Here is a 25694-nt window from a genome sequence, read left to right on the forward strand (position 1 = left end):
AGACGGCAAGAACGTTGGGGGGACCGAAAGCAAGCGGGGGGCTTCTGAGGGGTGTGGCATGGTGTCCTCTACTGCACTTTGAAAACTTTCAGCATACACCATAGCTGCGGTCACACTTCCTACATAAGGAACGTTTGCACCCCACCTCTGCAGGTGACAGAACGGCAGACGGGCACGGTTTCTCCTGTTTATGTCTCCAGAGGCTGCACGCTGGGGGCAGGGGCGCCGCCCACACACACATCAGCTTCCTCCCAGCTCACTAGGATGAGGCCTCTCCTTACCGACTAAAGAGGGGCCACGCCGGGACCTGGTCCCCGGCTTCTGCCCCGCCCTCCCTCTGGGACTGCAGCAAGGACCCCTGCCAACCCCAGGCCGGCCGCCTCTCCGCCAGAGCGGATCCGCTCTCAGCTGCATCAGATTTCATCCCTCAGATCCCGTAAATATCTCCCTGTTGTTAACCATTTTGCTTTACTAAAATTTTTGCTCCTATAAATTATGCTGGGATAAATATTTCTAGTTTATTAACTTTTTATTGCAGTTCTAATGATGTCTTTAGGGAGATTTCCTATAAATAAAATTCTTATGTCAGAAGGTAAACGCACTTAGAAAAATCTTGATACATTTTCCCAAACAACTTTCCATAAGGCTTGTTCGTATCTATTTACATTCCCACAGCAGTAGTTATTGTCTGGTCCATTTTTCTCAGCAAGCTAAGATTGTGTTTTCTTGAAATATTTGTTGGTTTTGATGGGGATAAAAAGTGTCTTGTTATTTTTAGAACCAGCTCACTAGAATTTCAGAATTTCCCGATTATGTCAAATACCATTTAACTTTCCACTTTGGAAGGAAGGAAGAGGAGAGGAGAGGAGGAAGGGAGAGAAAGGGAACATTTGTCTTACTCAACTACTTCCCAGGCTTACTGTGACAATAAAATGAGATAATATATTTTAAATGTTAAAAAGTGCACATAAATGTCAAGTGGCAAAAATGTATTTCATCACGGCAACTGGGAGTGAGCACTTATGAATCCTATTAATTAAAACGTCTTGTTCAACTCGGTGACACTTAACTGTACTACAGATAATTCACATATATGGACCCCAGGAATCTGAGATCTTCTGGGAAACTCGATAAAATGGTGATATGTGCGAGGAAGACTTCAGCTGTCTGAAAAAGATGACATTAAGCCAGAAGAACACGCGGGCCAGGTCTCAAAGAGAAAGCAGGATGCGGTGTCACGTGAGAGAGAACACGAATTCACAGAGCAGGGCCATTTCCTGGATCTGGGACGTGGACAGGGCCCCAAACCCATGACGGCTGTCACATATAAGCACAAGGCAGTCTGCAGCCCGGCACTCGTTCCACTCAGCCTGTAGAACCTGCTTCCTTTAAAAAAATACTGATGAGAGTGTAAATAATTTGTACCTGAAAATAAAAGTGTAAATCACTTTTGTTTAATTTATAAAACTTCCTACTGTGACACAGAAGCCAAATGATTGCTGAGCTTAAGGATCTCTCTGCTCCCTGCAAGGGGGGATCCAATCCTCCCGCAGAGCTCAGGCCTCCCAGCTGCCCGAGGCCTCCTCAAAGCTCCCTGTACCAAGCAAGGTATTTCTGTCACCTCGGCCTTTGCATTTACCACCATCCCTGTGAGAGTTCTGAAAAGCAGATGCTTGTCATCTGATACAGTTTATATCTAGGTGGCAAGTGATTGGATCATGGATGTGTGATAGTCACACAGGATTGGTCCACTGATGAGCTTATAGTTAAACACGGTGTTGAGAGGAGAAGCCTGGTTGGAGAAAGCAGTCACTGGGGGCGTGGCCTGGAAGGATTGCTCTCCCTCCTCCTCCCTTGATCCCTCTGCTTCCTGCCTGCCATGCTATGAGCTGTTTCTCCTCTGTGATGCCCTTCTGCCAGGCCTCCTGGCCTTGGAGCCAGCTGACTATGGACCGAGACCTCTACAAACTGTGAGCTAAATAGACCTCTCCTTCTTACAGTTGTGGGTGTCAGCCAGGAGAAAGTAACCAGGACCCATCTGAGCCTGGCTGCCCTTCCCCCTCATCCCCACAGGTGTCCACAAGGGGCCGCCTTACACACTTCCTGGTTTACTCTGCCCAGAAAGCCACATGAGGGCAGAGGTTTTGCCTGTTTCTGTCTAGGTGCTGTGCTTTCCCATCAGCCTCCAGAGTGGTTGATGGGTAGAAAATATCCTGAACATTCATTTAAAAAAAGGTCTGCAACTAAGCTGGGCATGGTGGCTCACACTTGTTATTCCAGTACTGTAGGAGGGTGAGTCAGGAGGATCTCGAGTTCAAGCCCAGCCTGGGCAAATTAGCAAGAAGTTGTCTCAAAATTAGATGACTGAATGAATGGATGGATGAATGAACGAACAAACAAATGAATAGCTGGGGGAGGTAGCTCAGGGCTAAGGCCGTGGGCTCAATCCCAACCATCACACACAGAAAAAATGTTTGTCTCTGCCCCTTCTGCACGGGGAGCTTCACTCCACTGGGTGGCGCTATCACTGCACCAGCCTACCTGGAGCTGTTTGTAAAGGAGCCATTTGTAAAACTATAACTGACCATGTGAAATAGGAAGAAAAGGGCTAAAGGTGTAGGGAAAATGGGAAGGGTAGGGGAAAGGGAATAAGGGAAAAGAAAGAATAATGTGACAAAATGAAAAAATGGAAATAAAGTGTTTGTAAATGGGGAGGGGAGGAGGGGGTGAAGGGAGGGCACGAAGAAGGGGAAAAAATGAGAAAAAATAAAATAAATAAATAAATAGCAGTACAGATGCCCTGATGTACGCATGTCAGTCTCCCATGTTTAGTTCTGAGCTTGGCTAGAACCATCACTTGGCACCAGCTGGGGGACCCCGTGGCTCACTGGCTTGGTAATGGGCGGCATCCCCCGGCTGGCATCAGACGCAGGTGGGGATTTTGGACCCGCATCAGCTGCCCCTGGCGGCTTTGGAACTGCTAAGCGCTAGAAAAGCAGCAGCAGACATGCCTGCTCTGGAGAAAAGCACTTAGTGCTGGGTGCATGGTGCTCACCTTTCAATGGCTGGAATGGATCTTCTCCCTTGGAGATGTGTTTGGTTTCTAAGTACAAATCAAAGGAGGCCTTCTTGAAGGATTGTAATTTATAAATACAGTCACTTGTGTGGTGTTGAACTCGTGCGAGCCGGATGGCGAATGTGAGATGAGCCAACCTTGTTCTTGACTTTGGGAAATTGCATTTGCCATCGCCACACTTTAAAACTCCTGTGTTGGGAGAAGCACCCTGCAGAAAATAACAGGCATTCTTAGCTTATGGAAACGTCCACAGCTGGTAAGTCTATTTGCCAGCATAGCAGGGAAAGTCGATAGTTGTGTTTCCCGCAGGGCTGGAAATGCTTGGAAATCTGATTGTGCTCCGTGAGAGAGGAGCGGGAGGCAGAGCTGACCTTGGAGGAGAAGGACGACATCACCATCCAGAAATTATAAAGTGAGGCTGGTGACGTCATTCCATGGTACAGTGCTTCTGGATTGCATATGCGAGGCCACAAGTTCAAATCTCAGTACTATGGAGAAGGAGGAGGAGAAGTGGAGGAAGAAGAAGACGAAGGAGAAGGAGGAAGGGGGAAGGAAGGAGTAAAGAAGGGAAAGAGAGGGAAAAGGAAGGAGGAGGACAGGAAGAAGAGGAGGCAGCAAAAGGAGGAGAAAGAGAAGAGGAGGAGAAGAGGAAGAGAGGAAGAAGCACAGGAGGACAGAGGGAAGGAAGGGAAGGAGGAAGGAAGAGTGTCTCGCTGAAGTTAAACAATGTGTCCATCATCACAGAGCTGACAAGAGCCAAAATTCAAATCTCAGTTCAGGACCGACAGATGCTGCGCAAAATTTGCTCATTCGTGTGGCAAATATTCACTGAGTGCCTCCTGTGTCCTGGGCACTGTTCTGGGTGCTGAAGTTGTAGCCACGAGTCCAACAGTCTCTTACCATGGCGCGTATAGCCCAGAGCAGGGTAGAAAGACACAGGTAGAGATACGAACCTGGCTATAATGATAATTCAAGCAGACAGGGACACAGGTGTCGGTGTGGCTGGGAGGCTCTGATGGTAGATGTTGGTGTAGGCATAAATACAGACTGGGTCAAGAAAGAGACAAATGGCTATGAGTTTGGGCCATGGAGAAATGGAGAAAGCAATTATTTTAGATCATTTTCTATCAGGAAGGCCTCTCTCAAGAGTAAGGCTAAACGGAGCTGTGAGGAACAGAGGTGGATAAATTAATTGGAGTGTGTTCTATGAGGAAGAACTCGGGTGCTACTCCGAGTATAGACTGTGGGTGGTGGTAGAGTGTCGGAGCAGGGTAGAGAAGAGTGTGATCAGTTTCCAGAGAAGGCCAAGAGTGCCGGACAGAAACGGAGTGGTGGTCACTTGAATGTGGAATGTCTCCAGGGAATCTAAAGAGAATTGTTTTTACCAAGAGACTGATTTACTTGGTCTGCAAAGGTACAAACACCAATTTATCAGAACTCTAATGTTCTGGTACAAATTACCCTGCACTATGATCCTATCAAAACGCATAAGAGACTCAGAGCTCTCAGTGAGCTCTCTCTGCCAGGCAGCTGAAGTCAAGGGGCCTACAGTGTCCATGGAGTCGGATCTTATTTTACAAACTGCAAATATGAAGTCCAGAGACAAAGAACAACTTCTCCACGAATCTGCTTAGCCAGGAATGATGCATCCATCTGCTCATAACCAGGAATTCCTCAAGCACCAGTCTGCATGTTACACACATCAAAGCATCATTGTGAATTGTAAGAATGGCCACCGTCCCGCCCATTTCACCGCAGAAAGTATCTACAAGTTCCCCAGCCCTGTCAGTGCAGGCTCCTCTCAAGTAAAAATAACTGGCAACTGCAGCTTGGCATATTCAGAGACATGGGGCAAATTCCTCCAAGAGAGTTCTTACTCTAGAAGATGATGAAAGAACGATTCTTGAAAGGCATCAAATAAGTTCACATTTCTTGATTTTTTTTTTTTTAACTACAACCCAACCCAACTAAAACTCAGAAAATAATCTCTGCTACCTCGGAGATGAACACAAAATGCACTAGGTCTGAAAGGTCTGATACACCAAGTTCAGCCAAAAGTGAAATTTGACAGCTCCCTAAGTGCTCTTATTCTGGAGAAATGGAGCCCACTCTCAATGACCGCCACATAAGCACCACCATTAATATCGTACATGCCAATAAAACCCCTGGGAACGTCATGGAAAAGTTAACAGTGTGTTTTCTAAACCCCATGATTTTGATGACTGCTCCATAACTACCAGAGCCAGGGCCCTGCTGGATCCATCGGCTGAATTCGGCATAAGTGGGACCCTTTGCTCGCCGAGTGATACAACGAGGGAGCTGAGACGCAGAGGTTCTAGGAGCAAATGGACTTACGGCCTCATTTTCCACAACTACTAAAGAAAGAGATGGAGTCCTACAACCACTCGGGTCTTTCGCTGAATATTTCTCTGACCCTGGGGCTGTTTAGAATTCTTGAAGCAAGGAATTAGCCACTTTTGAAGATTTGCTACTTCGACCTAGAAATGGTCTACGTTTTGTCCTTTGCTTTTCCACTAGAGCAGGCATCTAAATAAAAATGAAAGGAATCACTGCTGTTTTTCCTAGCATAGTTTGTGTGTAATGAGCAACGTGATTATTTCTGGAAAAGAGCTGCTCCCTGGGAAATGTGTAAAATTAGCTCATGTTCTCCCTCTAGTGGAGATGTCATGTGTTTGCTCTGCATGGAATTACATTTAAGTATTCATCCAACCCCCCCACCCCAAAAAGGAAAAAAGAGCTTGCATAACTAAATCATAGTCAGAGATTGAGGCAAATGCAATTTATTACAGGCTTTCCACAGAAATGTCTTAAATATTTCACTCACTTAAAGAAATTCAAGATTAACAATGAGAAGATACAAAGTAGATTTAGACCAAATGCATGATCTCTACAGGGAATACATGGGCCAAGTGAGACATTTTTTATTTAATGTATGCCCACAAGCATCTAAAAACCAGCTCAATTGTGCAAATTACAGGGCCAAAGCGGGAGAATACACAGTAAGTACTACAACGTGAATTCACTTGCTCTGGTAAGGAGGAAAATACTCAAAAACAGATCGTTGGCAAGAGATGCCCATTTCCGTTCTGTTTTCCACATGACATTCTGCTGCTTCCAGCTCCCTGGGAACTTTGTTGACTTTGTGATTGAGACAAAGTCAGTGACACCTTGTCATGCATCTATGACGGCCACAAGAGGAGGAGGAGGAGGAGGAAGGAGGAGGAGGAGGAGGACCTGTGCGTGTTTCTGCCACCCCACTGAGGGAATTTCTCACCTTTCTCCTCCTTACAGCTCGAGAGGACAAGCCCTGGAAAGGGCTCTGTGGAGTTCTTAGTTTTCTCATTAAGGCTGAGCAGCTGGTGAGGATTGCTAGAATGTGAGAGAAGTGTCTTTTCTGAAGAAGCAAACACCAGAGATGAACACATCCCCCTTCAAAGACACTGACATTTTGCAGGAAGAACTGTAAGCCAATAATAGTTAACCATTATGAGGATAACTAACGTGATTCCACCCAATAAAAAGAAGACATTAACAAAAACATCTAGGTTATGAGAGAGAAGGTGGAAAAGAAAAGAGGAAGACAGGGAGGAGGGAACAGGGAAGGAAGGAGTGAAGAGAGGAAAAGAAGCGGGGAGAAGAGAACAAGAGCCTTTGAAATGTAGAAAATTGATAACAAAAATGCAATCTTAAACAATTTTACAAAGTTGAAGCAACCTTACAAAACTGTAGCAAAGACATAAAGAAAAAAAATGAGAGGAAAATAAGCAAGTTAGAAAACCAGTCCAGCATGACTAACATCATAATTGTAGAATATACAGAAATTGAGAGAATGGGAAAAAAGTGAAGAGAAGAATTTATCAAGGAAGGAGTACAAGAAAGCCCCCAAGAACTCAAATATATGAGTTTTCCAACTGAAAAGACCCACCAAGTGTCCAGGAAGAAAACGCGTGAAAGCTGGGATTTAGCTCAGTGGTTCTGCTCCCGGCCTCATAAGTGCAAGGTCCAGAGTTTGATCTCCAGTACCAAAAAGAAAAAGAAAAAAGAAAATGTGTGAAAAGACACCCACACCAAAGGACATCATGGTGAAATTCAGCTCCTTCTAAAATTCACAACAAGAGAGCAAATAGAAGATTGTACATAAACTAAGACAGCTACAATGTCACCGGGCCACATCCTGGGTGATCACTACCATATAACTGGCCCAACACTGACTGGAACATTGCCGGCTGCTGTGTGGCCGCAGTTTCTTAATGGTCCCATGACAAAATGTCCCAAACTGGGTGACTTTTGAAAAACATTATTATTATCTTGCAGCTAAAATGTCAAAATCAAGGTGTCAGTAGTGCTAGGTTCCTGCTGAGACTCTGGGTAGAATCCTTTCTGCCCTTTACCACTTCTGGTTGTAGCTATCATTTTTTTGGATTTCAGTCACATTATTCTGACAGGTTTTCTATCATTACATAGAATTATTGCTACGTGCCTCTGACTCAGTCTCACTTTTTATAAGGATTATAATAAGGATTACTTTTAATTATCAGCATGATTTGCTTAAGAAATGAAATAAAGCACACTTCTGGCTGTGTCTGGGTGGGTGGGGACTATCTGTGGTCCCTGGCTCCTTCCTCACTCTCTGACTCTTCTCTCTGCTACTTGCTGCCGTGCAGTGAGCAACTTTCTTGCTCCAGACCCTTCCACCATGTCGGTTCTGTGTTGGAACCAGCTGAGTATGGACTGAACCCTCTGAAACCATGAGCCAAGATAAACCTCTCTTCAAGTTATAAACTTTCATATGAGTAGTTTGTCCCAAAAGAACAAAGCTGGCCAAATAAGGACACCAGTCATCCTGAGTTAGGGCCCAGTATATCCAGTGTGATCTCAGCTTAGCTTACTGATATCCTCCAATCTGTGCTTCCAAATGAGGTCATACACTGTGGTTCCAAGAAGGACATGACCTTTTTCAGGGTGCTATGCATACAGCTGTGATGTGCCTAATCATGATTTTCTTTGCATTTATCATGGGGTAGAGGCAGTTCACTGAATCTGTAAATTTCGGTTTCATCATACTGTGACACACTTCTCCATACTGTAAAAATAGTTTCTACACACACACACACACACACACACACATATATAAATTCCTCTTAGATTCTTCTCCTTTTCTTCCAGGATTCCTAATATATATCATGGGTTACTTAACCTTTGTATTTTGGAGATTATTTAGACTAAATAATTTTTATTAATTCAAGCATTTGGATTACTTTCCTGGTCTCTTCTGTTCTACTGGTAAATCCACCTAGTGATGATCTTTAATTTTAGACATAGCAAATTTTTGCTTTGTAATTTATATTTGATACTTCTTTAGCTTCTATTTCCTTGTGAGTTTTACCTTTTCATTTTTTTTTAATTTATGATGAGCATATGTTCCTTTATATTTTTGAGTGATGTTAGAAAAGTTGCTTTAAAAATTCTAGCCTGCGAACTCTAACACCCTGGGTCATCGTGGGATTGGTCTCCACTGGGTGACTGGCTTTTCTCTTGATAGTCTTCACCTTTCTTTTGCTCATTGTTAGTTGTGCCCCTTCAGATTGCACTGTGGATATCGGCAGGAAAATGCTGCAGGGACTCTGGGTTCTGTGAGGATTCCCTAAACAGTTGACTCTTCTGCTTCTAGCGAGTTCGTTAGACTCCAACTGAGGTCACCCCGCTGTCTGCTGTTGCGCTGTCTTTGACTGGAGCCTCACCAGATGTGCGTGGGGCGCAGGTGAGTCAGACATGAGGAGATCCAACATCCGGGGCATCTCCCACTGACTATCTTTGCAAGAACAGTCTTTGCTTTCTAGGAACCTCCTTTCGGAACACAAAGACTGTGGATTTTCTATTGAGTTTGAGGACATCTTTATTTTCCTCCGGAACTTACAAGTGTAATCTGCAGCAGTCCCGATATGACAGGAGCTTGCTGGGCCACACCAGGCGCACAGCCAATGTGGATTATCAGAGCAGGAAATGTATCAGCTGAGGGCTGTCCTCTCCCAACTGCAAACTGTAAACTTGCAAGCACCAAAAAGCAGAGGACAAAGAATTCGACTTAGAAAATAAAATGCCACGAAGCAAAGCTAAACTTTTCCTATCAGAGTAAGCATGTTTGTATTCCCCTTTCCTGCTTCTGTGTAACTGATTGATTCCAACTTTCCCAAGCAGTGATAAAAATGAGCGTGCATTTACCATTAGCAAGCCTGAGGCGTTTCATGTGGAATGCCACAGAGATGGAAGGGGGGAGGCTTACGAGTCTCATCCTCTGGTACCCACGGAACCCGCCAGCAGCTCTGAGTACAGGTAGCAGGCCAAGGTGAAGGGGAAAAGGCCAACGCCTCCTGCCACTTCTCACGTTCCTCCTGCTGCTGGGACGACCTCAGCTGGCTGGAGACGTCTGACTGTGAGACAACTACCAAGGACCTGGTGGCAGCCAAGCACCAAGCCAAATGCTGCTGCTGCAGAAGCCAGGGACAACGATGCTTGGGATGGCAGTGGACTCTCAGACACGGAGCAAGGTCAGCCCTGAAGAGCAGACCACATGAATGCATTCCTGGCATCAGCACGGGCAAGGAGGAGCTGCCCTACCTACCACTGCGGACGTCTTCCTAGCAAGGGATGGCTTCTTTTTTCTTTTTTGTTACAGGGATCGAACTCAGGTCCTTGTGCTTGCAAGGCAGGTGGCAGAACCACTGAGCTAAATCCCTGGCCTGGGATGGCTTCTTTTTCAAAATCTCTTTACTACTCAGAATGCAGAAGCGATATTTTGAACAAAACAATCAGGCTCCCTCCCCTGGGAAAGCCCCACCACCACAAATCCCACACAGCCACCATCTCACACCTTACAAATTCCCTCACCAAACTCTTCTCCTAGGTAAGAACTGTGCTGTATTGAAACAGGAACTTGGGGGGCGCTTTTTGGGCAAATAATACACATCTGTCACAGTGACGGCACGATGGTTTTAGAAAACCATCGTGGATTTATTCATTGCAAAAGACAGAGAAAGCTTTAGATGTTTGTTCCAGGTTGCTGGCCTCAGCTCTTCAAAAGGTCTGAAGGAAACCAATAATATAATCAGATACCGCGCTGCAAAGAACCTTAATGCTATCCAACAGCTTAAAAAATATTTTCAACTCAAACCAATTACGTATTTATAGACATAGATACATTCTGTACAAATTAACTCTAGGGCCTTTGAAAATTGGGTAATACTAAACTTTATTATCATTTAAGATCCATGGAGTAAAACCTGATAAGGCCTTAAGTTTCATTATTTTGAGGTAAAGTCTTCTTAAGAAATAGTAAACAGGATCAAAATACAGAAATTTACAGATTCATCTCCCTTAGGATGGAAGGAATTTTAGGTAATCATCTAGGTCAACACTCTCCTAAAGACAAGAATTATTCTCCCTTCTTAGGTCAAGCAACATGTACTACTGACATTAAATGAAGCAGTCAAGGCCACACAGCTATTAAATTTCCCCCTCTTCTCGGCTACTTTTTTTCCTTGCCAACCAGACCTCAAAACTGACTGCACGCAATCATTAAGACATTCATGTGCAAGATAATTTACGAAGAAATCCCATTCCAGGAACCACTGCGTTTATTGAGTGAGATAAATTAAATTTGTGTAATGAAAATACACAACAAACACTGCATTTAGCTTCTTGGCTCTGAGTTTAATTAGTGACTCATAGCTCCTACACTGAGGAAATGTATGATGTAAACATCAATATAAATAAATTGCTGGATTGCCTAAGTGAAATGAATCCAGTTCAGCTCAAACCGCTCATTACATTCAAAGCCATATTTCAGAGAAAGGGAAAGGAATATAAATAAGCAAAATATAATGACAGAAGGTTGGTACATTTGCAGTCAGAGCAGCTTGGGTTGAACGCCCTTGAGTGTGAAGTGATAGACTAGGGGACAATGTGAAGGGGCTGGGAGCCTCCAGCATAAAATCGCACTTTCTTCGCAAGTAACCCTCACCTGCCCACGGCACCTGGGATGCCATGGATGGCCAGGCTCTGGGCAAATCCTGGGGTCAGGATTTGGAGCTCAGGAGACACCGCGAGGCTGGGAAGAAGTCAGCTCTGGCCACGTGTGACTCCAGAGTAGGTGGAGGGGAAGCTGCAGACTTCCCGCTGATGTAAGGATCCTTCCGGTGCCTTCTGCACACGGGATATTTTATACCCCAGATGGCCCTCCCGGAAGTTGGTAGTGATGGGGTCAAACCATGCTACAAGAAGATGTTTTATTTCCTGGGCAGAAAGCAATCGCTACCCGCCAGTCAGGACAGGACAAGGCCCAAGTTTGCCAAGCCCTCAGCCAGCAGTGGGGACAGCGGCTGAGGAGATAAAGTGAACACACTGTTGGCTTCAACTGCCTGCCCCCAAATATGCTTCTGCAGTAGAAATCTAGGGGCGTTGCGCAGCCCAGGACAAGGACATGGGTTCTAGGATATGCGTTCCAGGATGTGCGTTCCAGGACATGCGTTCCAGGATGAGGCAGCATCCGGCCGAGCATGTGACATCAGTAACAAGTGGTGTGGATCAAGTGTGCCACTGTCTGCAGGACCTCTTCTCTCGAGGGGCTGGCATCCACCACGCAGCAGGCCGGGTTCTCCATCCTGAGGTACGACGCTTCCACCCTGAGGCAGGCACAAGGAGAAGGGTCGGTCGGCCCGCTTTTCCACACAGCTGTTCCCACAAAGCTGGGTGAACAGCTGGCAGCAAGGCCTCCCCTTATCCCTCCCACTGTAACCTCTGGCAATCAGCTCTGCCCACAAGAGACGCTTCATGTGTTCTGTCTGCTAAATGGTAATAATGCACTGTGTTTAACAGCCGGCAGGGACTGGATACCTATGTTCTGCCAAGCATTAGTATCCCGTCCAATTTTTCTCATTTAACTCTCCAAGTAGCCTTAGAAGGGGCCCACTGCCACTGCTCATTTTGTAGAAATCAAGGGAGGCTCAAAGAGATCAAGAAAGCAGTCCAGTGGAAAACTTCTCCCCTCCACTCTCCAGTGATCTTCGCAGAAGCCTTGGTCGTGTGCACAGACATCCCTCCCTCTTCAGCCTCTTCTAAGACTTCCCAGAAATCCTCCCAGCCCTGCATCGAGCCAGTGTCTGGCTGCACTGCCTGTGAGCACAGACACCCGGGGCCTGTGGAAGGCAGCAGCTCTGTGGCCTCATGGGTGAAACAGGGGCTGGGGACTAAGTCACCCGCTTTACCACCCGTGAGCCAGGTGAGCCTGTCACACTGCTCATCGTCCTGATCCTCGGTTTTATCACCTGCAACATGAGAACTGAAGCGGCCCCTTCCTTGCAGATCTGCAAGAAGGCTTAACTGAATTAGTACAAATAAAATGCTTACCACAGTATCTTTAGGTACAGCAAAGTGTTTTTTGTTTGGGTTTGGTTTTGTGGCACTAAGGACTGAATCCAGGGCCTTTGCATTAAGCCATAGCCTTAGCTGTTTATTTCTGTTTTGACACAGAGTCTCCTTAAAAGTTGCCTGAGCTGGGCTCAAACTGGGGATCCTTCTGCCTCAGCCTCCCAGAGTGCTGGAACTACAAGTGTGACTTGCCAGGCCAAGTTCAAAGGGATCATTTAATTCATTATATGATGACATTACTGTATCACAGCAATGCTATTTTTATTTATTTATGTAAACCACTTTGGTGTTAGTCTCTAAAAACAGTGCTGTAGACCGAGCCTCATGGGGCCACAGCTATCAGACCATCCTGACTCTTCCAAACTGGTGCTCATGAGCTTCTTCCGATCTTTGTCTTTGATTTGTTTTGGTTTTTGCAGTGCTGGGGGTGGGATCCAGCGTTTCACCCATGCTAAGAGAGCTCGTCCAGGGAACCTCACACTCCGCACCAGACAGCATTCATAAATTAAAATAAACACCGGCTCTGAAGTCAGGCAGATGTTGACTTTAATCCTGCTTTTGCCCTGAATAGCTATAGAAACTGAGGCAATTCAATCCTTTAAGCCTTGGTTGTATAAATTGTTAAAAAAAGAAATGACTAGCTAGGTGTGGTGGTGCACGCCTGTAATCCCAGCACTCAGGAGGCTGAGGCAGGAGGATCACTGTGTGTTCGAGACCAGCCTGGGATACATAGTGAGTTCCAGGCCAGTCTCAACTACATAGTGAGACCCTGTCTCAAAAAAACAAAAAAAAAAAAACAAAAAAAAGGCTAATGTTTTCCTTGCAAAGACGTGGTAGGTTTGCATTGCCTCATAAGTAAAGTGCCAAAGATGTGATGAGCACCTAATCTGTAAAGTTCACCCTGGTCCCCTCTGCCCAGTATATCACAACTGCGGAGGCTGAGGCAGGAGTACTTCCTGGCTTGCCCAGGCACACAAATAACAAGGCTGTTTGTGGCCCTGGAGTGACGGCGCACAGGCAGGGGCTGTCATCTTGTACTAGAAGCATGAGACAAGGACGCTTCCTCCCCAGCCCAGGGCCGGTGCTGTCCTGGCTCCCATGGACACCTGACCCCGGGCACCTACTTCTGCCGGAAGATGCTATTGGCCTCCAGCTCAGCCTCCTCCCTGGTCATCTCCAGGCCCCGGCCTTGTAACCGCTGCATCCTCTCCTCTGGACTCACGGTGAGCAGCACCACCAGGTCAGGCCTGAGCAGGTCCTGGGGCCACTGGTACACGGGGTCGTGGGCGGGGGGCAGGTGCTGCAGACCCCCGCTTACCTCGGTGGCAATGGCATAGGTGGCCGTGCTGTGCCAGTACCTGGGGAGCAGAAGAAGCAGTAAAATCTCTTCTCCAGAAGAAGCCCTTACAAAACAAATTAAATGTAAAAATAAACAGTAGTAGTGAGAGGGCTTAGCCCAAAGTTGCATTTACTTTGAGCTTGGATTCCAGCACTGCTCTGACAACGGGCTCCTCCCCTCTGTGGAGATAACAGCAGGTGGGCAGCGGACCACAGTCTGCCTGGCCCTTCCTTTGTGCTGAACACCGCTTCTTAGCCAGGTAAAACCTGGGACTTGCCCATGAAGTCCACGTTTAGGGAACGTGCCTAGAAGACCTCTTTGTGGGACTCCAGCACAGGGAAACAATCCACCACATGCACTTTGGGAAAAGAAAATCACAGCCACAAACAAAAATCACATCAGCCTCTCCTGCAGTGCTTTTCCACTGTGGACGGGAAAGGGCTCAGCCTTCCTGGGAGAAGCGGAAGATCCTTTCCACCCAGACCAGCAAAACGGAAGGACTCAGCCAGCGACTTTCCGCCTCTTCCTTCCCAGCTCACGCCAAGATGCCCCGAGCAGAATCCGGGCTCCCCTCCGCTCCCCTCACCCCTGTGATTTCAGGGGAGCTTCTCACTGTGAGAGCCCCCAGTCTGCGAGCAGGAGCAGATCGCTCATGGGTGTCACACCTTTCGTCTCCTCTATCAGCTCCTGGATGAGGAAATGTTTTCTACTCATCTCCGAAAACTGTATCTGTGACTGAGCAAGGTGCAGTAAGGGTTTTTGGGTGCACGAGTCCATCAGTGAATGAATGTGAACGATTTCATTCATTGGCACCGCTGATGACACCCAATCTCTGTTCACACCATAATCCAGTTTTCATGAACTCAATGCAAAACTTCAGATCTCGTATCGAAGGACTATCACTTACAGCAAATAAATATTCACAGCATAATTATAAACATCCTCGTGCAGAAAGGTATTTTCAAGTAACTGCTTTCAATTCTCCAAGATCCTAAATTCTTAATAACTTTAGACCTGAACTACTTTTCACAGTGAAGAAGACACAGTGGCCGCTACACAAGGAACTCACTATGTTACACACGCCAAAGGTGACTGTGCCTTCCCCAGCCCCTGACTTTGTGAACACAGGTGAAAGTCAGCGAAACCAGTATGGTCTCGGCTTCTGTATCAAGAAAGTGGAAATCATGCAAACTTTGGTTCCTTCTCCAGGCATTGCAAAAATAGACAGATGCTTTTTAGAAAAAAGAAAAGACCACATCGTCACTGTGCGACACTACCCAATGCTTACTGGACACTGGTTTAGCCATCGCTGTGCCGTGGAAAGGCTGACAGCACCATAAAGACAGTACGGGACAGGACAAGTTGGAAACTACATCTGGGAATGGGTCGGGCCCAGCCATCTTCACAGCCTGTGTGCACCTCCCGGAGTCAGCTCTAAAAACTGCAGCCCACTGCAGCTGCCAGCTCCACAGGCTCTCCTGGAAACCCTCCTGCAGGTCGCCTAACTGGCTCGTGCCTTGCAAGCCCCTCCTTTTGTGTCCTCTAATAGATGTATCAGGACAATCGGAAAATACGGTAAATGTTAAATTTTTTTAAATGCATTACTGTGAAAGACACATTGCTGTTGATTCCCCACTAAATCCCCTCCTTTGCTTCAAACACACTCATCCCATCATCCTCGCCACTTTCTGCAGCAGCTCTGGAGTCCTCTTTCTTCCAAGTCTTTAGCTGCACTGTCCTGGATGCCTCAATGTCTTGGATTGATTGGAAATGTCTCCCTTTTTGGTCATTTTGACTTTGGGGAAGTCACCAGGTGCCAGATCTAGTGATTAAGATGGATAAGGACACAGCATCATGCTTTTATGAGCTGCCTTTCTGTAGGCTGGCACTTGGCAGCAGCAGTCACCTTACTTTTGGTCTCACCTCTTAAGGACCCTCAGGAAAGGGGACAGCAGAGCTGCTGCAGAAAGTGGCAAGGATGGTGGGACGAGTGTATGCACTCATGAAAGGGGTCTTCCAGAGCTGCTTCAGAAAGTGGCTAAGACAATGAGATAGATGTGTTCAAAAGAGAGTGGGAGGATTCTGAGAGGGATTCAGGGCAATGTGTATTTTGCTGTTGTGACTTTTTAATTTACACACTGACTGTAGAGTTTTAGTACACCTTATATATGTGCTCCAAAAAGTTCAGGACAGCACAAGGGATCCCAGAAAGAAGTCCGGGCCAAATGGCACTGATGCTGTGGCTGTGTTTATGGGCAGTTCAGAGACAAGTAAAGCCCATCTGGGTGGGCAAGGAGGACAGCAGTTACCGCTGGGGAGGTGACTGCGGGTGATCGGGCGGAGAAGGAGCTGGTTTGTGGGATACGAGTCCCTCGTGCTCCATCAGGGTAGAGGTTACCTGGCTGTGCCCACCTGAAGTTCCTCGAGATTTACATATATGCTTACTGCCCTTCCAAGTAGGGTCCTACTTAACTGCGACTGCCTGCCTTTGGAAAAATAAGTGAACTGAAATGAACACTTGAGAGATATAAGAAATAATAGCCGAGGATTTAGCTCAGGGATGCTGCATCTGCCAGCAAGTGCAAAGTCTTGAGTTTAATCCCCGGTGTTGGAAAAACAAAAATCCCATGCCATGAAGCTCTTGATCTCTTTACCAGGTACCCTTCTATCTGCACACAGCCAGCGCACTTCAGATGGATGTCAACACCTCTCCACGCTGCACAGAACGTATTATATTACATGCATTTATTCTGTGGAACGGCTTTGTACAACTTGATTCACTCAACGTGAGGGTTGTGTCGTTCACGCACCCTTCTTTACACTGCAGTAACGAGGTAGGAGATTGGCATAGGCTACCCGGACAAAGACGGGTGGACTGTGTCAGGAGTCATACAAACAAAGGGGACATGCACAGAACACAGGGCCCGGGATGATGCCAGGGCTCATGAGTGCTGCCCAGGAGCCAATGAGAATTCGGTGTCTTTGATCCCTCATTGGAACCGGCACTGTTTGCAGGACCAATCAGAAGATCTATTCTTCATCAGCATGTAGACACACAACCAATCAAAAGATGCCATTCCTGGTCCTTCACTTACATCTAGGGGAAACCAAGCGATTCCCGGCAGTTTAAATCTGGCACCTGGAGAGGACTGGATGGGACAACTGTTTTGATGCCTTAAGACAGGGGGAGCCAATCCAGGAATTCTAGACACAAATGACCCCTTTCCCTTATCTCAAAGGGCCACTGTGAGCCTGTTCACAAGCCTGCTCTCGCTCCCTTCTTTTCCACTTCCAATAAACGTATGCCCTCGCTGTCTTCTGGGTCTTGTCTGATTCTTTGTTCAGGACTCCAAGCACCTGCAGAGAAGCCACATGAGACCCTCCCTCCAGTGACAGAATAGTGCTGTGTTCATAAATACACTACCAGTCCTCTTTCTGCTGTGCAGGGCTTTTGGTCCCTCAAACAGGTCCCTCCTGTAAACAAAGCTGGAATAAACTTTGGTACGTGTTTTGTGGGTGAACAGAAGCAACCTTCTCCTCACTGCACAGCCTCACCTTGCCCTGTAGGTGAGCGGGCCAGGGTCCCCGTGAGCCCCGACTGTCCCCAAGCCTGGGTGTCAGGAAATTCTTACTCAACCCTCTTCAACCTCAGGGGTCAAAGTGGAATCTCACTGTGATTTCTGTACTCCTGAGTCACGGTGATTTGGAACGCGGTTGAAATGGAATCTCACCATGGTTATCATCTCTGCACTCCTGGTTTTGACCTCAGGGCACTTGTTTGCTGTACCTTTTCATCGTTCTGGCTCCCCTCCAAGCTATTTTCTGTGTGCTGAGCTTCAGAAGTAGAAGTCAGAGTACGTGGCTCTCTCATCTGAAATCTTGCAGTGGCTCCCCAGTGCAGTCCCCAGAATAATTCCCTCTTCCTCCTGGCCCGAGAGCCCCACGCTTCTCTCCCCATCCCTCTGGAAAGCACTGCATCAGCACACCGCCCCCCCACCACCACGCCCTCACTGCCACCAGCTTCCTTCTGTGCCTAGCTCTGCTCGTGGTAGATCCCCTGTCCTGGAATCTTCATACCTGGCTTGGCGGGTCAGAGTCCAGTCCCAGAGCCTGCTCAGACAGGCCCTGTAGCCCTACCTGATGGGAGTTTCACTGTTTTCCAACCTATCACCTTGATATTTCCCCTTCCCAGTACTTATGCTTCTCTGACCCCATCTCAGGACTGGCTCCACTGTCATATCCCCCACTTTGGCCAGCACACTCCCTGAAAGCAGAACACTGTCCACCTTCTTGACTCCTGGTCCCTCTGGACTGAGAGCAGTCTGGCCCATACTTGGTACCCAATAAATGTTTGTCAAAAGAACCAGTGACCAGGTAAGCCACTGAAAATACAAATTTTTAAGGCAGAGATTTTTCAATACTATGCCCAGCACAACACATTCGGTCATTTTGGCAAGTTATTCAACCTGTAGAAGATCGAGACATTTAGAGAAGAATGACTGCCACTACTTTTGAAACTTTTCAGTGAAATCGAAAGGGAAGAGATACATCCAAATTCATTCCTAGAAGCAAGTGTTAACTTTGATTCCAAAACCAGGGAAAGACCCAATCAAGAAAGAGAACTACATGGTCTTTATCTCAACTTGATAAAGGTTATCTATGAAAAACCAATATCCAATATCATACTAAATGGTCAAAAACTGAAAACCTTCACGCTAAAATCAGGAACAAGACAAGGATGCCCACTATCACCATTCCTACTCAATATAGTTCTGGAAACATTAGCCACAGAAACTAGAAAAGGGACAGAAATAAAAGCATTAAAGATAGAAAAGGAAGAAGTAAAACTGTCATTAGAAGACCCAAAAAACTCCACCAAAAGACTTCCAGACTTAATTGACAGAATCATCACAGTAGCTGGATACAAGATCAACATTCAAAAATCAATAGCCTTCTTGTATACAAATAACAGACCACTGAGAGAGAAATTAGAGAAAGAATCCCTTTCACAATAGCAACAAAAAAAATGAAATATCTAGGAACCATTCTAATGAAGGAAGCAAAAGACCTCTACATTGAGAACTACAACACTCTGAAAAAAAGAGATTGAACTATGAATACATACATATTGAGGATATACTCCTAAGTGAAATAAATAAGTCACACATGTGTAAATACAAAATAGTTTCTCTGGTGTGAAAAATTATAACAGTACATAAGATCCTAATGAGATAACTGACAATGTGAAATAGGAAGAAAAGGGCTAAAGATGTAGGGAAAGTGGGAAGAGTAGGGGAAAGGGAATAATGGAAAAGAAAAAATAGGAGAAAATGAAAAAATGGAAATAAAGTGTTTAGTGAGGGGAGAGGGGAAAGGGGAAAAAATGAGAACCATGACCTGTCATGTAAAGGTACAATAATGAATGTAACTGTACTGTATACATACTGTATACCTAAAATGTACCAATAAACTCAATGAGGAAAAAAAAAAAGAGATTGAAGAGGATATAAGAAAATAGAAAGACATCCCTTGTTCCTGGGTAGGAAGAACCAATATAGTGAAAATGGCATACTACCAAAACTGTTATACAGATTCAATCCAATCCCAATTGAAATCCCAACAGTATATTTCACTGAACTAGAGAAAACAATCCAAAAATTCATATGGAACCAAGAAAGACCTGGAATAGCAAAGTAATTCTAGGCAACAGAGACATGCCAGGGGGCATCACAATCCCCAACATGAAACGATACTACAAAGCCACTGTGATGAAAATAGCATGGTATTAAAAGAAACAGATCCAAGGATCAGTGGAATAGATTAGAAGATGCAGAAACAACTCCAGACATATTGAGCTATCTCATCTTTGACAAAGGAGCCAACCAGACTCACTGGAGGAAAGACAGCCTCTTTAATAAATGGTGTGGAAAAAACTGATTTCAACTTGTCAAAGATTAAAACTAGACCCCATCTTTCACCATGCACTGGATTAAAGATTTAAATATTAAAACAGAAACACTAAACTTCCTGGAAGATAAATTAGGTAGAACTCTTGAAGATATCAGCACAGGAAAAGACTTTATAAACAAATCCTCAGTAGCACAGGAACTAGCACAAAGAATCAATAACTGGGATCTCATCTTTTGTAAAAGCTTCTGCACTGCCAGAGAAATCACAAGGAGAGTAAGAGACAACCCACAATGTGGAAAAAAATTTTTACCAGCTGTACCTCAGACAAAGGTCTACTATCTAGACTATTTAAAGAACTCAAAAAATCAGACCCCCCCCAAATTTATAAACCCAATTCAAAAATGGGCATCTGAAATGAACAGACATTTCTCAGACAAAGAAGTAAAAGCAGCAAATAAACATAATAAAAAATGTTCAACATCACTGATCATTGGAGAGATGCAGATGAAAACAACACTGAGATTCCACCTCCCCCCAGAAAGAATGGCTGCTATGAAGAAATCAACCAATAACAAATGCTGGCGGGGCTGTGGAGAGAAAGGAACCCTTCTCCATTGTTGGTGGGAGTGCAGACTGGTGCAGCCACTATGGAAATCAATACGGAGATACCTCAAAGAAGCAGGATTAGAAGTCCCATTTGACCCAGCCATCCCTCTGCTGGGTATCTTCCCAAAAGAATTAAAAGAATCATACCACAGCAATATGTGCTCCCCAATGTTTACAGTGGCACAGTTTGTAATAGCTAAAACTTGGAAACAGCATAACTGCCCATCAACTGGAGAGTAGATAAGGAAGATTTTATTTATATATAAACTGAAGTACTACTCAGCCATAAAGAAAGAGAAACTAAAGACATTTATAGCTAAGTAGGTGCACATTGAGGACATGCTCTTAAGTGAAATTAATAGGACACACGTGTGTAAATACCAAATAGTTTCTCTGGTGTGATAAACTAAAAGTATAAATAAGAATCAAAATGTATAATTGATATTGTGTAATAGGAAAAAAGGTCTAAAGGTGTAGAAGAAGTGGGAAGGGTAGGGCAAAGCTAAGAAGGGAAAAGAAAAACTAAGAGAAATGGAAACAAAATCTCTGTAAATAGGGGATGGGGTGGTGAAGGGAGGGCAGGGAAATGGAGAAAAAATAAGAACCAAGATATAGCATGTAAAGGTATAGGATCCCAATGATGAATGTAACTGCACTGTATACCTAAAATGTACCGATAAAGAAAAAAGGAAGGAAAAAAAATCTATATTTCTTATGGGCAAATTAGAGATAACTTTTAATATCTACCTCCCCCAGTTACTGTTCCAGATACTGACATAATGCTGTAATATTCTCAACAACATGCCTGGTACTAGTAATTAATAACATACCAGGCGTAAGTGATCAATACATAGCAGATAGTCTTATCATAAGAATGACATAATAGCATCATTTGCCAATAAGCACAATTGTGTACTTGCATATCTATGCACGTGCATGCACTCACACACACACACTGACATGTTAGGGAGAAAAAAACCTGCTTGGAGGCATCTTTGTACCCACCTGTCCACAATCACAGGAGAAATGGCGGATCGTTCAGCTATTTCTGATGCCACAATGTAATTGCCCAAAGAGTAAAAAGCTCTTCTGATGATACTAGGCTCCTCATCGAAGATTTTCCTCCACTGGCCGATGCGAGAAGGGGGTGACCGCAGGAGCACCGCCCCAAGCTCCTCAGAAATGGACCGCGTCACTGTGGTCTTCCCTGTGGGTCCCACACAGAACACAGTGAGTCCTCGTCATCACCCCTAGTGCTCACCAAAGTTCACAGCTACTTTGAAAAAGCGGAGAATGCTTTCAACCTGTCGTTTGCGGGAGACGATGAAATGATAAGATTCTTTATAGATCCTTGCAGACCCAGCGGGACTTCGGATTCTCCCGTTTGGTGTTAAACATTTGGGAAGAAAACCACCTTGAGGATGATCTGCCCCAGCACCCTCTTCGCGAGCTTCTGAGTTCCCACTCTTTGCACTTTTTTTATTCTCTCATGCTGAAGTTTCCAAGACCACATTTCCAACCGTTTATTTCCTTTATTCTCTTCCTTGGGTTGTTGAGATGGACCCTAAGCATAATGACCATTTCTCAAGCCCTAACAGAAGCTATGCACTCAGCACCGTGCCTTTAATCCTCCCAGACCCCATGCAACAGTTATAATTTAATCAGCCCACCACTGAAGAAACTTGGCACCAGAAAAGGTAATGCATTTACCCAAGCTCACCCTGCTAACAGGCCTGGACCCACGTGCAATGTGGGACCTGGAATGGTTTTCACTCCCTCTATTCTGTCTCCTTGTGAATCCCGCGTGTGTGCACACATGGGCTGGTGTTAAATGTCTGCATCTTTTGTAATCCCAAAGAACTTAAATTATCTCCTAAATGAATGACCACTGAGATCCAATCACGCTGTTACAATTCTCTCTGTGGCTATAAACACAACTGGGCCTGGGCCACGGCATAACGCAGGTGAGGACAGCTGGAGAACTGAGCCCAGAGATGCTTCCTCTCTGCACCGATCCCTCCAGTGCAGCCACAAAAGCCAACTCCGCCATCCGCCTGGGCCTCAGTCCACCTGGTTGTGACACAAAGGGCCCCAAATGGAAACGGCCTCTCATGTGACTCCAGAGAGAACCCTGCCTCCTCAACAAGAAAAGGAGAAAGAAGCCTTCGTGCTCCGCAGGACAGGTCTTCTCATGCTCGTCTCCTGCTGGCCTGGGAGCAGTGCCACACCCTCTGGTGCGCTCTGATCTCAGTGCTGTGTCCTCACATCTCTTTCAAAGTTTCAAAGGCTCTTTCCCTTCGTGTTAGGGTTTAGATCTAAAATATCCCTTCAGAATCTCATGGGATGCTACACTCGTCAGTGGATTCATCCCCGTTTGAGCTCAGGGCTGAATGTGCTGTAGGAGGTGGGGCCTGGTTGGAGGAGGTCCCTAGAGTGTGACTTGGACAGGTGCCTTTTTGTCTTTCATCTCCTTTCTCTCTGCTTCCTGTCTGCCAGGAATTGAGCAGCTTCTCCACACCAGACCCTTGAACCGTGTTGTTTCCGCATTGGAGCTAGTCAGCCATGGGCTGAACCCACGGAAACCATGAGCCAAAATAAATTTCTCCATCTTTAAATTGTGGGCATCAGGTGTTTTGTCCCAGCTAAAGAAAAGAGACTAAGATGCTCTATTTCCTCATTCTTTTGTCTGAGAGAAGCCCTCTACACTGCCCATGCTTCCAGAACACACCATGCTGATGGATGGGCCTACACCACTTCTTCCACTTGGAACACCCCGCCTCTCACCCCATTCCTTCACCGTACACTCCCTGCCTGCATCCTGTGGAGGCCGGGCTTGGTCCCCATGCTGCGCCCCCACAGGCAGGGAGCCTCAGCCCTCACTCACCTCACCTTGACCACAGCAACGGGCCGCACTCATCCCTGCAGCCCAACACCTGCCTGGCACAGCACTGCTGCACAGTAGAGGCCCTGAGGGCAACCAAGTCGTCACTCTTACCAGTGGCATCCAGGCCTTCGATGACAATGACCGGGAACTTTCCTTTCTGCACCTGCTGTGGACACTGGTCAACCAAGCTGAGCACCTCTCGGGCTTCCGGAATAAAGGGGGTGCACTGAAACCAAAAGACCCCGGTCAGCACAAAACACCGGGGCAGAAGACATCTCCAACTCGCTCAGGGCTCACAAGGCCTCAGCTAAACAAAGCCCTTCGCAGTAACTCTTCCTCAGTGTGGAGTCAGAATCTTTCTTCACTGCTATTGTTTTATGAAAAAAAACTAAAATAAAATTTCATAGCAAAATAAGAGAACAGCAATCAATACACTGTGCTTTATCATCTTACTCAGAGTAACAGATGTATACAAAAATGACTCACCCAGAAGAAACACAGATAATGGTACAAAACTTTCTTTTTCAATGAACTAAGCAAAACCAGTGGTATAAATGAAATAAAATGGCATATATATTAAAATAGTTTTGAAACTACGGAGTAAGTAATTTGGGAAATTACTTGAACTTCTCCTGACTTCCTCTTTATCTATCACATATGCAGATGGATGAATTTGAGGTTTCTCGCATAAGGGAAACCACGCAACACCTGAGCTGTGCGTCGCACTTCTTTCCCTTACCATTACACTCTCAGGTGCACCCATTCACCTCTGAAGGCCTCCAGTCTCCCTCCCTTCACTTGATAACGAGTAGCTAAGGCTCAAAAGGGCTGCGGATATCTGGATCACACAGCCTGCCTCCCACCACAGACAGCTTTCCCTCCCGGAGGAAAGCAGGGCAGTGAAACACAGTTCACCATGAACCTCAGGCCCTCCCTCAGCAGGGCTTGTCACAGGCATGGGAAATGAACTACCTCCTGAGCTCTCTTAGTTACTTAGTTTTTTTTGCTTTATTTGTTAATTGATTCATGTATTGAAGTACTGGCAAATGAACCAAGGTACTGTGTGTGCACTGAGCTACTCCTCCCACCCACCCTTTCCTTATATTAAGACTAGGCCTCCTTAAGTCACTAAATTGCTCAGGCCGGGCTCGCAATGCAGTCCTCCTGCCTCAGCCTCCCGGAGTGCTCGGATTATAAGTGCAAACCAACACACCCAGCTGCGGGCTTCAGCCAAGGCAGTCTGCATATAGTCACATTTGCTCCTAACTGCTCAGGGAGCTGAGGACAGTGGCAAAGCTAGCAGCCCAGTATCTCCCTTGCTGCTCCTAACTTCATCCCATCCTCAGTGAGTCCTTCATCTCAGACCCATATTTACTCATGTGATGGTTCTGAGGCAGGCGTGGTGGTGCATGGGCGCAATCCCAGCACTCAGCAGGCTGAGGCAGGAGGACCGCCAGCAGTTCGAGGCCAGTCTGGGCTACACAGTGAGTTCAAGTCCAGCCTGAACCACACAGTGAGACCCTGTATCATGAGGCAACAAGGAGAGTCGCAGAAACTTGCTGAAAGGGGATAATTCCTGAATGCAAGGAATTGAACCAAACCCCAACCTTTGCTCTCTTACCCATTCTGCAGCTCTAGCTGCAGGCCACAGACCTTGCTAGGATCTGAAAAACCCTCTTGATTTCTTTTCCTGAGAACCTGCTATGAGTCACTGGCTTCCTTACCCATCAAGGCATCGCTGCAAAGCCAGTATTTTGCAGACAAAGGGAGGAAACAAGGACGAGGAGGCAGGCTGGAGTCTGAGGATTAAGTCCAAGCATCTGAAACCCTAACTCGTGCCCCATGAGCTCTGAGACCCTGTGGGCGGCCGCTGCCAAGGACAGCTCTTCCGGGCTGCGCTCCACTGTCGCGGGGCCTCCTCCCTCCTCTCCCCTGGCACTTAACGACAAGCTGGGCTCGTCTTGGTCTTAGGGCGCCCTCTGCAGCAGGCCGGAAGCCCTTCCCAGACAAGAAGGTCAGAGGACCAAGGTCTAATCCAGAGCCCAGCAGGTACGATGCTTTCACTTCCTGATCTGAGCGCAGGAATAGACAAACTGCCCCACACGAGTGTTTTTATATATATTTTCTCTAGTGCTGAGCGCTCACCCCAGGGCCTGTGCATTAAGCTACATCCCAGGCCTTTTTAAACTTTAAAGGTGGGGTGATCTTCAGTGTCTACATCGCCCAAACTGGGCTCCAACTGTGATGCTGCCTCAGCCTCCCAGGGCCCAAGGGTGCCAGCTCCCCCGGGCTGCCGGGTCCCTTTCTGGTCTGGTAAGGTGGTCCACGCACCGCGCTGAAGGTCAGAGCTCTTACCTCCTCCAAAACAGCCCGGGCGGCGTCCCGGTTCGGGAAGACGACGGAACCGAGCAGGTCGGGCACCACCGGGTGCA

The 25694-nt window shown here is 46.3% G+C and overlaps 1 protein-coding gene across 1 annotated transcript; it reads right to left on the reverse strand.

The window, feature by feature from the left end:
* Positions 1–10067: 10067 nt before the first annotated feature.
* Positions 10068–25692, reverse strand: Cmpk2 (cytidine/uridine monophosphate kinase 2; the record flags this gene model as incomplete). Its single annotated transcript, XM_010622687.2, has 5 exons — positions 10068–11778; positions 13648–13881; positions 21384–21585; positions 23374–23488; positions 25618–25692. Coding segments are annotated over 5 exons (744 nt in total), but the record flags the coding sequence as incomplete, so codon positions are not given.
* Between the last annotated feature and the right edge of the window lie 2 nt (positions 25693–25694).

This window comes from Fukomys damarensis, unplaced genomic scaffold (assembly GCF_012274545.1).
Source record: "Fukomys damarensis isolate Sample0158 unplaced genomic scaffold, DMR_v1.0_HiC HiC_scaffold_25, whole genome shotgun sequence".
Classification (NCBI taxonomy): domain Eukaryota; kingdom Metazoa; phylum Chordata; class Mammalia; order Rodentia; family Bathyergidae; genus Fukomys; species Fukomys damarensis.